Raw genomic sequence first — 13611 nt, 5'->3', positions numbered from 1 at the left:
CCTGAGGGTATCTGAGGGGAACACGGAGACGTTACATAAGTGTCTAAGTCACACAAAAGAAGCCATTGAGGGAGATCCGGACTGTTCTGTCATACTGAGTAAGACTGTTCTGTCAGTACACAACCGATACACAACCTCAGACACTCAAATAGTCTGGGCCTTTTCTCCCATAAGTCTGGCAATCAATGCAGTAGACTAATGGACACTTACACAGAAGACATTTTACTTTGAAATGACAGTGTAAAGACTTTCAAACCTGTTAAAGCTGCAATATGTAACTTTTTGGGCGACCCGTGACATGTGAGTTAGAGACCTATCATTCCCATTGAAAGCAAGTTTAACAAGTGGTAGATCTGTTCTATGTGCTCCCGTTCTTAAGTTCAAACAGCTGAAAATACAACATTTTTGGTTATGGAAAATATTTTATTTTTTATTTATTTCACCTTTATTTAACCAGGTAGGCAAGTTGAGAACAAGTTCTCATTTACAATTGCGACCTGGCAAAATATTTGTCCGAGCAGTTTAAATGGTATAAAGATTCTCTACACAATGACTGCTTGTTTTGCCACTTAAACTGAAAATAGGCCAACAAGGAAATGCGATTTCTGCATATTGCACCTTTAAGAATAGTCGCATCTCTTACTGGGCTTCAATGAGACAAATGACTTTGGACTGCACCCTTGTGAACACCTAGTCTAATCCAATACTGCTGCTCCCAACCTTAATAGTGTAATCGAATTAGAAATCAAAGATAAAGGGCATCCGTCAGCAGCATGCTGTCCTGTATATGCTTTTACAAACAGTTGGTGAATTTTTATTATTAAGCACTGCTTGCCATAGCAGAGTGACAGCCATTGATCTCACTGACAAATGTACCATACCAAACCTTCCATCCATCCCCTGTGAGAGAGCCATCATACATAAATCCATAATCTATCAAGACTGTTGTCTTCTCCTCAGTAAACAGTTGTCAGCAAATAATGTTCCATAACCTGCCAGATTGTTCTGTTTACAGGGATGCTTGCCATTTTGATGGCATTATAAATAACATGGATGGTTTATCCCATCTAAATGTGGCACAGCGTGCATGGTACACACTTACAGTAGCGCTAAGGGAGCAAATGACGGACAGGGCTGGGCTGGATCTCACACGTAGGATGCAGCACAGTTTGAAGAGCCCTGCATTAAGAGGGAAAGAGGTGAAAACATGGAGGAAAATGATCCCCCCCAGGCCAGGCCAGGCCAGTAGTAAAGTAGTAAGCCCACTGAGAGTAAACCCCACCACCCCCAAAAACGTTTTGCCGAATTTGCACCCAGACAAAACCGCAAATGTGTACATCAAACTCATAACAATAGAACACGACACTATCCATCTGACTAACTCTCTACGTTCACACACTTGGTAATACATACTAAGAAAATCCTAGCGGCCTAGCGGCCAAGGCCCATCTGTGATGTTGGTGATAGAGACGGACCTGATAAGCAGCTGTATTACTTTCTTAGTAATCCTGGTTAATCCTGCTTGGGCCATGGCCTCAGAACAGGCCTGCTGGGTTTGATGGGGGAACTGAGGGCCCTATTGCAGGTGCAAAGAAAGAACACACCTACTAGTAAATCATAAACAAATATAGAATTCATCCACTGCACATCCCACCAGATTACTTCATAAAAGGAAAGGGTTAAGGCCAACAATCAACATTTTACTGACCGAATTAGCGAGAATAGAGACCAAACTCTTCTTTCAAGGTGTAATTTAGTGTAGTGAGGGGGGATGGATACGTCTGTCATCATTGAGACCCATTATTAATAATAATGACAACAATTTGGTTGGTGCTTATATTTGTGTGTATTGTACTGTACGCATGTGTGAATTTGATTTTTTGTTGTTGTTCATATCCCAACTCCCTCTGATACAGCCTCTACATCTTGTGTACTGACATCCTCCATTAATTCAACCAGCCCTTTAGAGTAGTTTGCCCCACCCCATGACCTCTGATTCCCATACAAACCTTAATTTAGGGTCAACCACTGCATTGATGTGAAATGAAGTGTCTCAAGGCATAGATAGCTGATTGCTGCACCTGAGCTAGAATACTTCACACGCAATAACCACATTGGCCTTGTTAGAAGAAGGAGAGAGACAAAAGTGAGGTGCTGCCCAAATGTCTTGGTTGATTGAAATAAAGCTAAAATAACACTAAAGAACCCATTTAGTTCTGGAGGTTAATTTATACCACACCAAGTCAACTCTTACCATCTACGACTGAGAAACACATTCAGAGTTTCCAACAACACTGCAGATTGAAATGGCTATGTCTATACAATGGTGCCTTTTACACTGCATTCAGCTGAATATGTCTTTATTTGCTCCCTTTTCTAGTCTCCTTTAGGTTTTCCCTCAAAACTCTAAGCGGTTTTGTATCAAATCCGTGCAAGAAACAAAAACTTGCATTATTACACCTCGATGCTAAATAATAACGTTCCGTTTTGCAACTAAAACAGAGTTTCTATTGGACAAATTCTGTTTGGTTCCGTTTTAATAAACGTTTTTCAACAGAATCGGTGGAATAAATACAACCCTGATCACCCGTACACACACACACAGTTCACTCTCACAGCAACCACATAGAGCATCATCACTTTGCTCATTGTATAATTCCTTCTTGCATCTATCTGCTTTTCTTGCTCTCACCTTTTGTCTTTGCTTGTGGACTTCAGTGCACAACACAACAGCTGTCTGTGACCAGGTGTAAAAACCTCTCTGAGCCAAACCTTCAAACCATAACCGCTAATCACTACACAGCCTACATCGTTGTCACCATATTAATGTTATAGTCAACAAACTAGAACAAATGTGTTAGTAAACCCACAATCCAATATGTGTGTACAATCACACAGTACAGTGTACAGCAAGCAGTTACACCGGGCACCGGTGGCAATGAATTAATAAAACTGAACAATTACCTTGACTTGGAAGAGTTGCTGTGTTGGATATCTTTAGCCAGCTAGCTAACATTAAGTAGCATTCCTCTCTGTTTGAGTCAGCTTGTTGAGTAGGTTAAATTAGCTGCATTAGCTACATAAGTGAAAGGTAAACTAAGAAGCTGAAATACAACAAAATATAGTTAGCTCTCTCTGCTGCTTCTCCTTAATTTTTGAATAAATCTTTTGTTTTCAAAACTGTTCAATCATTGTCCTTTCTCTCTTTGAGTCACATACTCACAACATTTTATGCACTGCAATGCTAGCTAGCTGTAGCTTATGCTTTCAGTACTAGATGAATTCTCGGATCCTTTCATTGGATGGACAACATGTTAGTTCATACAGTAAGAGCTCTGATAGGTTGTAGGACGTCCTCCGGAAGTTGTCATAATTTCTTGTATTGAAGTCAATGTACCCATTGGAGGATGGAAAATAGCTGTCCTCTGGCTACACCATTGTGCTACCCTAGAGGGTGCTGTTGATGCTACTGTGGAACTTCATTGCTAAACTGTGTTTTAATCAGTTATTTGTTGACTTGAATATATTCAGTACAGCTATATCTAAAAAGGATAACTTTTTTATGTTTCACTATTTTTATTTTTATGAAATTCACTGAAGAGGATGGTCCTCCCCTTCCTACTCTGAGGAGCCTCCACTGTGCAGAACATAGAACCACAGAGTCCGGTAAATCACTAAGGCCCATGGATGAACTGAGCTTTACAGTTGGACTTTGGTCACCTGAGTAAGCAATTAAAATCTACAAAATCAGCAATAAAAAACATCACTCTGATACAATGGACACTTTACTATATCATGAAATAAGTGCCATGGTAGATAACTGAACTATTTAGCATCAATGATGCCCGTGTGTCATGACTCATGAATTGCCACAGTCCAAGTGAGGATATCCAGTATAAGTAATTCATAAACATATCAAACAGAAGAACTGAACGACACAATACATGGTCTTTCAGAATGAAGTTAGTCTCAATAACCAAGTGTGGATTGAACTGGTGACTCATTATGGAGTAGTGTAAGCAAATATGCATCATATTCTGTTGGGTTTTTGCCTTTATCCATAGTGGGGGATGGGAGGGTTTAGTAGCAGATGCTGTTTTCATTGATCAGTTTTCAAACATAAAGAAAAATATAATATGTGGCATCAAGGCTGATATCTGAATGCAGTAAATAATTAAAGAATAGGAATAACATCATATATCAGAAAAGAAATCTGAAAGTCATTGTTATTTTAGAGTAACTACATGGTTTGTTTACAAGGATGGTCTCCATATCAGGCAACAACAACAAAAACAGGTGCCTCTATTGTCTGACATGGACTGATTGGAAAGGGACCCAACCTGAATACAAAATGACCATTCTGCTGTGATTGAACATTGTTCTCAGTATGCATTCATTTAATGCATTAATTCATCTTAATTTCATCAAAGGCTATGCATAATCTACCTTGTTCCAAATGTACACTTAAAAGCTAACGCACGCTACAGAAATCACACCTCAACCTGTAATCATAAAGCAATATGTCTCGAGCAAAATGGTCAACAAGAACGGACGTCAACACAATGCACTTCAGGGAATATTCTGCTTGTCAAACTGTTTTAACGGTAGGTCGAATAGGCTACTTGAGACAAAAAGTATAAAGCTAAAGTATAAACGGAATCTTTGTCGAGACTAAAAAAAAGGTGAGGAAATGTGTGTTTGTGAAAAAAAGTAGATTCTATAATAAGTGAATGTACATTTGCAATAAAAGTGGACCACATGTGTAAATCACATAAACTGTTATTCACATGTAGGATGTGGCGGAGTCGATTTACCTTGCTTGAGGCACTTCTCTGAGTTGACCAGAATACAATCAGTCCATCGGGTCCTTTGCTTTTTTCAGCAGTTGACGTATTTAGGCTTTCATTGGTTATTCTAAAGTTTGATACGTTTGATTTAAAAATGCAGGTGTTCGCATATTTTATAACAGCGTGAAACTGTCTTTCACGAGCCCCTGATAGGTGCTGACTCAACAAGAGTGAAGATCGGAAGAACTCAGTTTAGATGTAGCTGTAGCAGTATTTCATTCTATTCTAAGTCATTAAATCCAATATAACGACAGAGAAAAACTTAAGGAGTGCCTAGATTGGTTTATAATCATTTGAAAGTTTCCGAGCATATTTCAAATTTTTCTCCTTCTTGCAGCTTTGTCCAAAGTTATCCAAAGTGTAGTAAAAAGGACCAGTAGAAAAAAACCTGAATCCATTAAGCGCATTTATTTAAGTAATGCGTTGCTAAAAAAATCCCCAAATGATGTGCACCTCTCAGTTCCACCCTACAATGACGGATAATGTGTAAGAGTATAGTCGTCTATTCATGCACTACGTTCCTCGCGGTTTCTTTCCTTCCTCGTATCTCACTCCTCCTCCCTAAGATATGCACTCCGTTTAAGCGCTCCAGACAAAAGCGCTTTTCCGTGGGAGAGGACGTTTTGGAGACCCTGACAAAAGACACATGCTATACAACGGGACACGTCCATAAACAATGACAATGTAATGTTGCCTATGCCCCCAGTCATACATTTTTAATAAGGGTCCAAATTGTATCCAAAATGCCTTGCTTCTGTTCTTCTCATGTCTCTTTCCGTGACGCAATGATCAATAACGCCTTTATTACAAGGGGAAATACTTTGCCCCACAAAGTTACAACAAAATGCCTTCACAACATCACTTTTTTATCAATATGTGTGGGATAGTTTTCCTATAGGAATAGATGTCCCTCCAACAACTTTTTAAAAAATGGTTTGGGGTCTGAGGTCATTGGGGTAAACTGCTCCTAGAGACCCTCACTTAGTGGTAATCTCATCCCAAAGACTTCTACCCAAATACAGAATAGCCTGTGCGCAATAGCATGATGAGGTTACCTTAGTGGTAACGCCCTACCTGCTTGATTTAGGCATAACTTCATCTACTCCACCAGTAGCATCATTCACCCAAATATGTCAAATAATTGCTCTCAAACAAACACAGATCTTACATTTTCGAAACATTTGGTTCAGACAACATCAATGGTTGTCTGTAGAATATTGGGTTTGTTTTTTCCCCACTGAGAAAACTTTCGAACACCACATGAGGGCGTGAGTTGACACAAAAGTGAAGATGGTTGTTTATGATAGCCTTTATTTGAGCTGGTGCACAACCACAATTGCCTTTCTTTTCAACATATGGATACACTCCTGACGTCATTGCCAGTGGCAATGCCTCTCAAACTTAGTCAGTAGATATCTATACCAGACACTTTGAGCTCTGTATTGTTGCGTGACTACTTTTCCCTCTTGACTCTCACAGGCCTAGCAGCACACCATATGGAGATCAAAGGATTGGCATTAATCACATAAGATACTCCTACCAGCAAATCCTACAGGAAAGCACAAGTGACATTTCAACAGAAAAACAGTCAACTTTCAAGTTTAGCCATAATGTCTCAAACTCATGGTTCTGTTTATGGTTACAGTGATCAGGTATAGGACTAACAGTTGGACAATAAATTCAACTCATGCCTCCCTCACAGCACAGCTAAGTATTTTATCAGCATAGAAATGACATCCTTCTCTTTTATATGTTGGAGAGAAAAAAAGCATCCTAGAAACACATTCCCAATTGATCCGTCAACTAAAAAACATGTTCTTTGTTAGAAACAATAACACAAACATATCTAAACTAAATATAGTAATCAATCATAATGAACTATGGTGGTAATTCAGTCAATGAACAAAAAGTTAAGACATTCTATGATTAACAAAAACATCAAAGGACATCTGCTTTAGGACTAGATCCCTGTCTGATTACTGTATTTAACAACACTATATAAAAATAACACATGACTCTCAGTTAGCAGTGTCTCAATCATCAAAATCTGGTATATCATCATAGGAGTAACCACGGTAGCCCTTTGATGCATAGTAAGCTATCCGCAGGTGATAGAATCCAGGAAGGAAAACCAGGATTCCAATGATGAGAACAGGCACAGTCCGGTCAGCATGCTGAAATGAATGAAGACAGAAAATCTATAGATATAAAATATTCATATCTAAGGAACACACTAGAATGTGTCAAAGTTAACTGTGTGAAAATGTATTTGTTGTAAAACAGGACAGGAATGTACAAATAGACTTAACTGTCATACTCACTGTGACTTCAAAGTATCCTGCCAATAGGAGGGCTCCAATGGTGATCAACAGAGAGCCAATCAAGAAGAGGCCAGTGGCCAGTGCAATGGCTTTGTATGGGACCTTGGGTGGGCTCTTTTTGAACTGTGGGGGGATAAACATGACTTAATAACAACATACTACAGAATATCAAACATTTTGTCATTTGTGTTTCACCAAACCATCCCAAAAGCTTTTTCCAATACTGATATTACAACATTATTTCATATACAGGGTTGATTGATGCAATAACGATATTGGACTATGTCTATAGTTACATAATGATGATGATCGATTCCCATAATTGCCATGGGCAGTTCATTTCAAACGGCCTATAGATTCCAGATATCCATTCCAACCCTACCAGGCCCATTCTAGCACACTCAAGCCCTTACCTGCAGGTCAATGTAGCCGTCATCATCACTGGCTAATTTGGAGTACCTGACCTTAGTGTTGGGTATTCCATGTGTTACACTGTTGCGAGCTGTCATCTTTGCTTTAAATTACAGGAAACAAAAGTATCACTCTTGCTTAAAAATGTTGCCTTGTTCTGTTACATTGGCAGCCGATTATATCATTTCATATTGAGAAATGCTACACTGATGGTGCCTGCCTTGTCAGCTACAATGTTGTTTCTCTCGATAATTAGCCTACTGTAACCTACGTTGGAACCAAGTGTAAATAGAAAGAAGGGTACCGCCGATTCAGATAAGAAGTTAAAAAGAGAGGTAGCCTAATTCTGTAGAAATCAAAACGTTGGTTGGTAGTCCACCTAGCTACTCATGCTGAAGTAACCTCTTCCGTTGTTTCGTCCGTACAACGCCTGCGCAATGCGCGTTTCTTTTCTCCAGATAAGAGATGTGTATTCATTACGGAAATCGTTTAACGTTGAAGAACCAAACGATGCAAAACAGAGCAAAATGAAAGTTTATATTAGACAAATACCATTTGCTTTCGTATGAGAAACGTTTTGCATCAGAATGGGCAGGATGAATACATCCCAGGTCCCTAAAGTGTATTGGAAGAAACCTACCCCTAAGGGGCGCTGCCGTATCACAGCTGAAAAACAATTTGGTACCGCTCAAGTGAATCCCAAAAACGTAGGCTATATAGGCTATAGTATATAGGCTATCGTGGTCCTGATGTTATTTCATGTGCATTTAATAACTTTTTTGAGCGTGTGAGTTCCTCTTTGTCAAAGAATATTTAGAAAACTGATGGAAATCCCTTGGATTACGTTAAGTGACATTTCCCTTCTCTGCGTCAGTTTGATCCTCCTGATGTAATGGAGGTGATGGAGGTAATCGTCAACTTAAAGATATCAGCAGCAGGTCATGATGAGATTGGTTACTCATTGGTGAAATCAGTGTCTTCCTCGTAATATCTTCACCAAATCTATGCAAACTGGTATTGTTCCTTAAGATTTGAAAATTGCCAAAGTTATCCCACTCTATAAATCTGGGGATCCAAGATCTTTTACAAATTATTGTCCAATTTCTGTACAAGAAAAATTGGTGTGTTGAAACATTTAAATCAACACTGTATTCTATATGAGCACCAATATGGTTTCCGTAAAAACTACTGCAACTTGTGAATAAAATCTTTAGTCGTTAATTAACAACAATGAATACGCTCATAGCATCTTTTTAGATTTATCCAAAGAGTTTGACATGGTTGATCATGAAATATTACTTTCTAAATTGCATTATTGCGTTTTTCATGATTATACATTTAATTAGTTATATAGTTATGTTCATGATAGAGAACAATGTGTTTATGCAAATAACTGTGTATCTACCAGGGCCAAGATATCATGTTGTGTACCACAGGGTTATAATTGGGCCTTTGTTATTCCTAATCTATATCAATGACCTTCCTACTGTGTCTTCTACCGTACTTCACATTCTCTTTGCTGAGGATACCAATTTGATTTTATCACACAGTAATTTTGATTCACTAATTAATGAAGCAAACTTGGGTAAGGCCACATTTTCCGAATGGTTCCAGATGAACAAATTATCTTTAAATGTTACAAAAATTCAACTTTAATGTATTCACTAGTAAGAATAAGAAATAGTGTTTGTTTTTTTATTTTTTTAAAGAGCCCGAATTTCAATTGGTGGGAATGAAACGGAACAAGTCACATCCACTAGATTCCTCAGAGTTCTAATTAATGAAAAGTTATCCTGGAAAGATCATATTACATTTGTCTGTAGCAAAGTGATGAAATCGGCTGGTATCATCAGAAAGATTAGTGGATTGGTTCATCAGGCTTGTGTCCTAACTCTATACTATAGCTTAATTGACCCATATCTCATTTATTATAATATTGTCTGGGCCAGTACATATGCCTCGTACCTACACAAATTACTCATCATACAAAATACATTTGAAAGACACCTCCTCTAATTACCTGGCTCCATCTGCACCTTTGTTTAAGAAACTTGTCTATTTACAACATTAATGTACGCCAATTATGCACTTTCATCTACAAATACTCCTATCTCCCAGAAAGTTTTACCTAAACCCTTGAATGTATTCTTCCAGATTAATTCTGAAATCCATCTATATAACACAAGACACTGTGATAACCTTCACCCTCCCTACTGACACACCTCACATAGTCATTTCTCTATCAGATACAGAGGTACCATACTCTGGAATTCTTATCTTCACATTGCCAAAACCTCATCATCCCTCAATAACTTCAAGCGAAGACTGGGGGTCAGCTTTATGAACCAAACTATCCAATAATCCCCTCCATGTAGCCTCACTCACACACACACACACACACACACACACACACACACACACACACACACACACACACACACACACACACACACACACACACACACACACACACACACACAAAAATATGTTTTTTCTTGTTTTCCTGTTTACTGAGTAAAGTATGTACAATTATAATTAATATGCTTTGTTTAACTGATTGAATACATTTTTTAAAACTTATATTTGTGGTGTGGTTTTCATATAAGTACCTTTGGGCTTCTAACCTCACCTGCACACCGTTTTTTCCAGTTTTTTTTATCTGTACTGTTTTGTCTTTTACTTCTTTTCTTTGTTGCGAATAAATAAATAAATACAAAATTCAAAATAAACTAGGCTATAGGCTACCTGGCATTCTTCTCGGCAGAAGATGCTAGCTTACTGGCTTGGAGACACTTACTGACAATGTCATTATCTGTCTTTTCATAAAATCAATAGATCTATCACATGTAGGTTTACATAATGGGATACTGTCAGTGATGTTATTAGTTAGTTAGTGATGAAATATTCAGTACATTGTGATTTAGTATTGGTTTTAGTTGACAGCTTTCTCTACATCGTCTTCCCATGCATTATTTAACTTATAACCTTCACCTTGAGGTAGCTGTCAGATCATACATGATTCTACATGTTCGCAGTATAGTGCATAGTCATGACTCATTTATTTTGTATGCACACAGATGCAGATATCTTCATTTGATGATCCTGTTGTTGCAGGAATTTTCCTGCATGGCAGAAAAGCAAACTTGCAGTGCATTAAAGGTTTAAAAAGGCTTCTAAGGGACGGTACGTTATTTATAATGATGGATACCTGGAGAAAATATTACCTCTCTGAAGTGAAAATGAATGGCCCTCCCTTCAGCAAAATACAGTGCCTTGCGAAAGTATTCGGCCCCCTTGAACTTTGCAACCTTTTGCCACATTTCAGGCTTCAAACATAAAGATATAAAACTGTATATGTTTGTGAAGAATCAACAACAAGTGGGACACAATCATGAAGTGGAACGACATTTATTGGATATTTCAAACTTTTTTAACAAACCAAAAACTGAAAAATTGTGCGTGCAAAATTATTCAGCCCCCTTAAGTTAATACTTTGTAGCGCCACCTTTTGCTGCGATTACAGCTGTTAGTCGCTTGGGGTATGTCTCTATCAGTTTTGTACATCGAGAGACTGACATTTTTTCCCATTCCTCCTTGCAAAACAGCTCGAGCTCAGTGAGGTTGGATGGAGAGCATTTGTGAACAGCAGTTTTCAGTTCTTTCCACAGATTCTCGATTGGATTCAGGTCTGGACTTTGACTTGGCCATTCTAACACCTGGATATGTTTATTTTTGAACCATTCCATTGTAGATTTTGCTTTATGTTTTGGATCATTGTCTTGTTGGAAGACAAATCTCCGTCCCAGTCTCAGGTCTTTTGCAGACTCCATCAGGTTTTCTTCCAGAATGGTCCTGTATTTGGCTCCATCCATCTTCCCATCAATTTTAACCATCTTCCCTGTCCCTGCTGAAGAAAAGCAGGCCCAAACCATGATGCTGCCACCACCATGTTTGACAGTGGGGATGGTGTGTTCAGGGTGATGAGCTGTGTTGCTTTTATGCCAAACATAACGTTTTGCATTGTTGCCAAAAAGTTCAATTTTGGTTTCATCTGACCAGAGCACCTTCTTCCACATGTTTGGTGTGTCTCCCAGGTGGCTTGTGGCAAACTTTAAACAACATTTTTTATGGATATCTTTAAGAAATGGCTTTCTTCTTGTCACTCTTCCATAAAGGCCAGATTTGTGCAATATACGACTGATTGTTGTCCTATGGACAGAGTCTCCCACCTCAGCTGTAGATCTCTGCAGTTCATCCAGAGTGATCATGGGCCTCTTGGCTGCATCTCTGATCAGTCTTCTCCTTGTATGAGCTGAAAGTTTAGAGGGACGGCCAGGTCTTGGTAGATTTGCAGTGGTCTGATACTCCTTCCATTTCAAGATTATCGCTTGCACAGTGCTCCTTGGGATGTTTAAAGCTTGGGAAATCTTTTTGTATCCAAATCCGGCTTTAAACTTCTTCACAACAGTATCTCGGACCTGCCTGGTGTGTTCCTTGTTCTTCATGATGCTCTCTGTGCTTTTAACGGACCTCTGAGACTATCACAGTGCAGGTGCATTTATACGGAGACTTGATTACACACAGGTGGATTGTATTTACCATCATTAGTCATTTAGGTCAACATTGGATCATTCAGAGATCCTCACTGAACTTCTGGAGAGAGTTTGCTGCACTGAAAGTAAAGGGGCTGAATAATTTTGCACGCCCAATTTTTCAGTTTTTGATTTGTTAAAAAAGTTTGAAATATCCAATAAATGTCGTTCCACTTCATGATTGTGTCCCACTTGTTTTTGATTCTTCACAAAAAAATACAGTTTTATATCTTTATGTTTGAAGCCTGAAATGTGGCAAAAGGTCGCAAAGTTCAAGGGGGCCGAATACTTTCGCAAGGCACTGTATATATCTTTATATGCCATTTAACCTCACTCCTAGGACAGACCAGAGCCTTAGATATGCAGTTTTAGAAACTGTTCTTTGTTTTGTAAGCATTACATGGCAAAGTAGCCAGAAGGTTGTGGATAATACAGACCACTGCGGACAACGGTAGGGGTGAAACGATCTCAATTATAATAAAAGCACTACATGAAACTATGATCTTATTTACAGAACCAGTTACAATTGAAGCATCTGATCATCAATTAATTTGAGAAAAAGACATTTCTTTAAAAAAAAAACTCTAGTAACTCCCCATCCCGGGTCCGGGAGCGTAATCATCGACTGACACTAATTAGCATAACGCAACGGACATAAATATTCCTAGAAAATATTCCTATTCATGAAAATCACAAGTGAAATATATTGAGACACAGCTTAGCCTTTTGTTAATCACCCTGTCATCTCAGATTTTCAAAATATGCTTTACAGCCAAAGCTAGACAAGCATTTGTGTAAGTTTATCGATAGCCTAGCATAGCATTTTGTCCAGCTAGCAGTTTACCTTTGATGAGCTTCGGATGTTTTCACTCACGAGACTCCCAGTTAGATAGCCAATGTTCCTTTTTTCCAAAAACATTATTTTTGTAGGCGAAATTGCTCCGTTTGTTCTTCACGTTTGGCTGAGAAATCGGCTGGAAATTGCAGTCACGAAAATGCTCCATAATATTGACAGAAACATGGCAAACGTTGTTTATAATCAATCCTCAAGGTGTTTTTCAAATATCTATTCGATAACATATCCACCGGGACAATTGGTTTTTCAGTAGGACCGATTGGAATAATGGCTACCTCTGTATTTTACACGAGAATCACTCTGAGAGCCATCAGGTGACCACTTGCGCAATGTAGCCGCTTACGGGTATTCTTCAACATAAATGCGTAAAACTACGTCACAATGCTGTAGACACCTTGGGGAATACGGAGAAAAAGTAATCTGGTTGATAGCCCATTCACTGCTCAATAGGGATGCATTGGAACGCAGAGCTTTCAAAAGATGAGTCACTTCCGGATTGGATTTTTCTCAGGCTTTCGCCTGCAATATCAGTTCTGTTATACTCACAGACAATTTTTTTACAGTTTTGGAAACTTTAGAGTGTT

The 13611-nt window shown here is 38.7% G+C and overlaps 2 protein-coding genes across 3 annotated transcripts in view; both read right to left on the bottom strand.

Annotated features, from left to right (window-relative positions):
* Window positions 1-6063, bottom strand: part of LOC112262962 (protein turtle homolog A-like) — a 41554-nt gene extending 35491 nt beyond the window's left edge. For both annotated transcript variants that reach the window (XM_024438864.1, XM_024438865.1), the window contains exon 1: window positions 4815-6063. The gene's annotated coding sequence lies outside the window, so the exon portion shown is untranslated. The remainder of the gene's footprint in view (window positions 1-4814) is intronic.
* Window positions 6064-6140: 77 nt separating this feature from the next.
* On the bottom strand, window positions 6141-8020 carry LOC112262963 (transmembrane protein 230). The gene is made up of 3 exons (XM_024438866.2): window positions 7582-8020; window positions 7169-7291; window positions 6141-7021 (listed from the first exon to the last, which is right to left on the bottom strand). The coding sequence occupies exons 1-3, from the start codon at window positions 7675-7677 to the stop codon at window positions 6881-6883; spliced, it is 360 nt and encodes a 119-aa protein (XP_024294634.1). The 5' UTR covers window positions 7678-8020; the 3' UTR covers window positions 6141-6880.
* Between the last annotated feature and the right edge of the window lie 5591 nt (window positions 8021-13611).

This window comes from Oncorhynchus tshawytscha, linkage group LG12 (assembly GCF_018296145.1).
Source record: "Oncorhynchus tshawytscha isolate Ot180627B linkage group LG12, Otsh_v2.0, whole genome shotgun sequence".
NCBI lineage: Eukaryota > Metazoa > Chordata > Actinopteri > Salmoniformes > Salmonidae > Oncorhynchus > Oncorhynchus tshawytscha.
The sequence above is the reverse complement of the archived record's forward strand: the minus strand, read 5'-3'. Positions and strand labels throughout refer to the sequence as shown.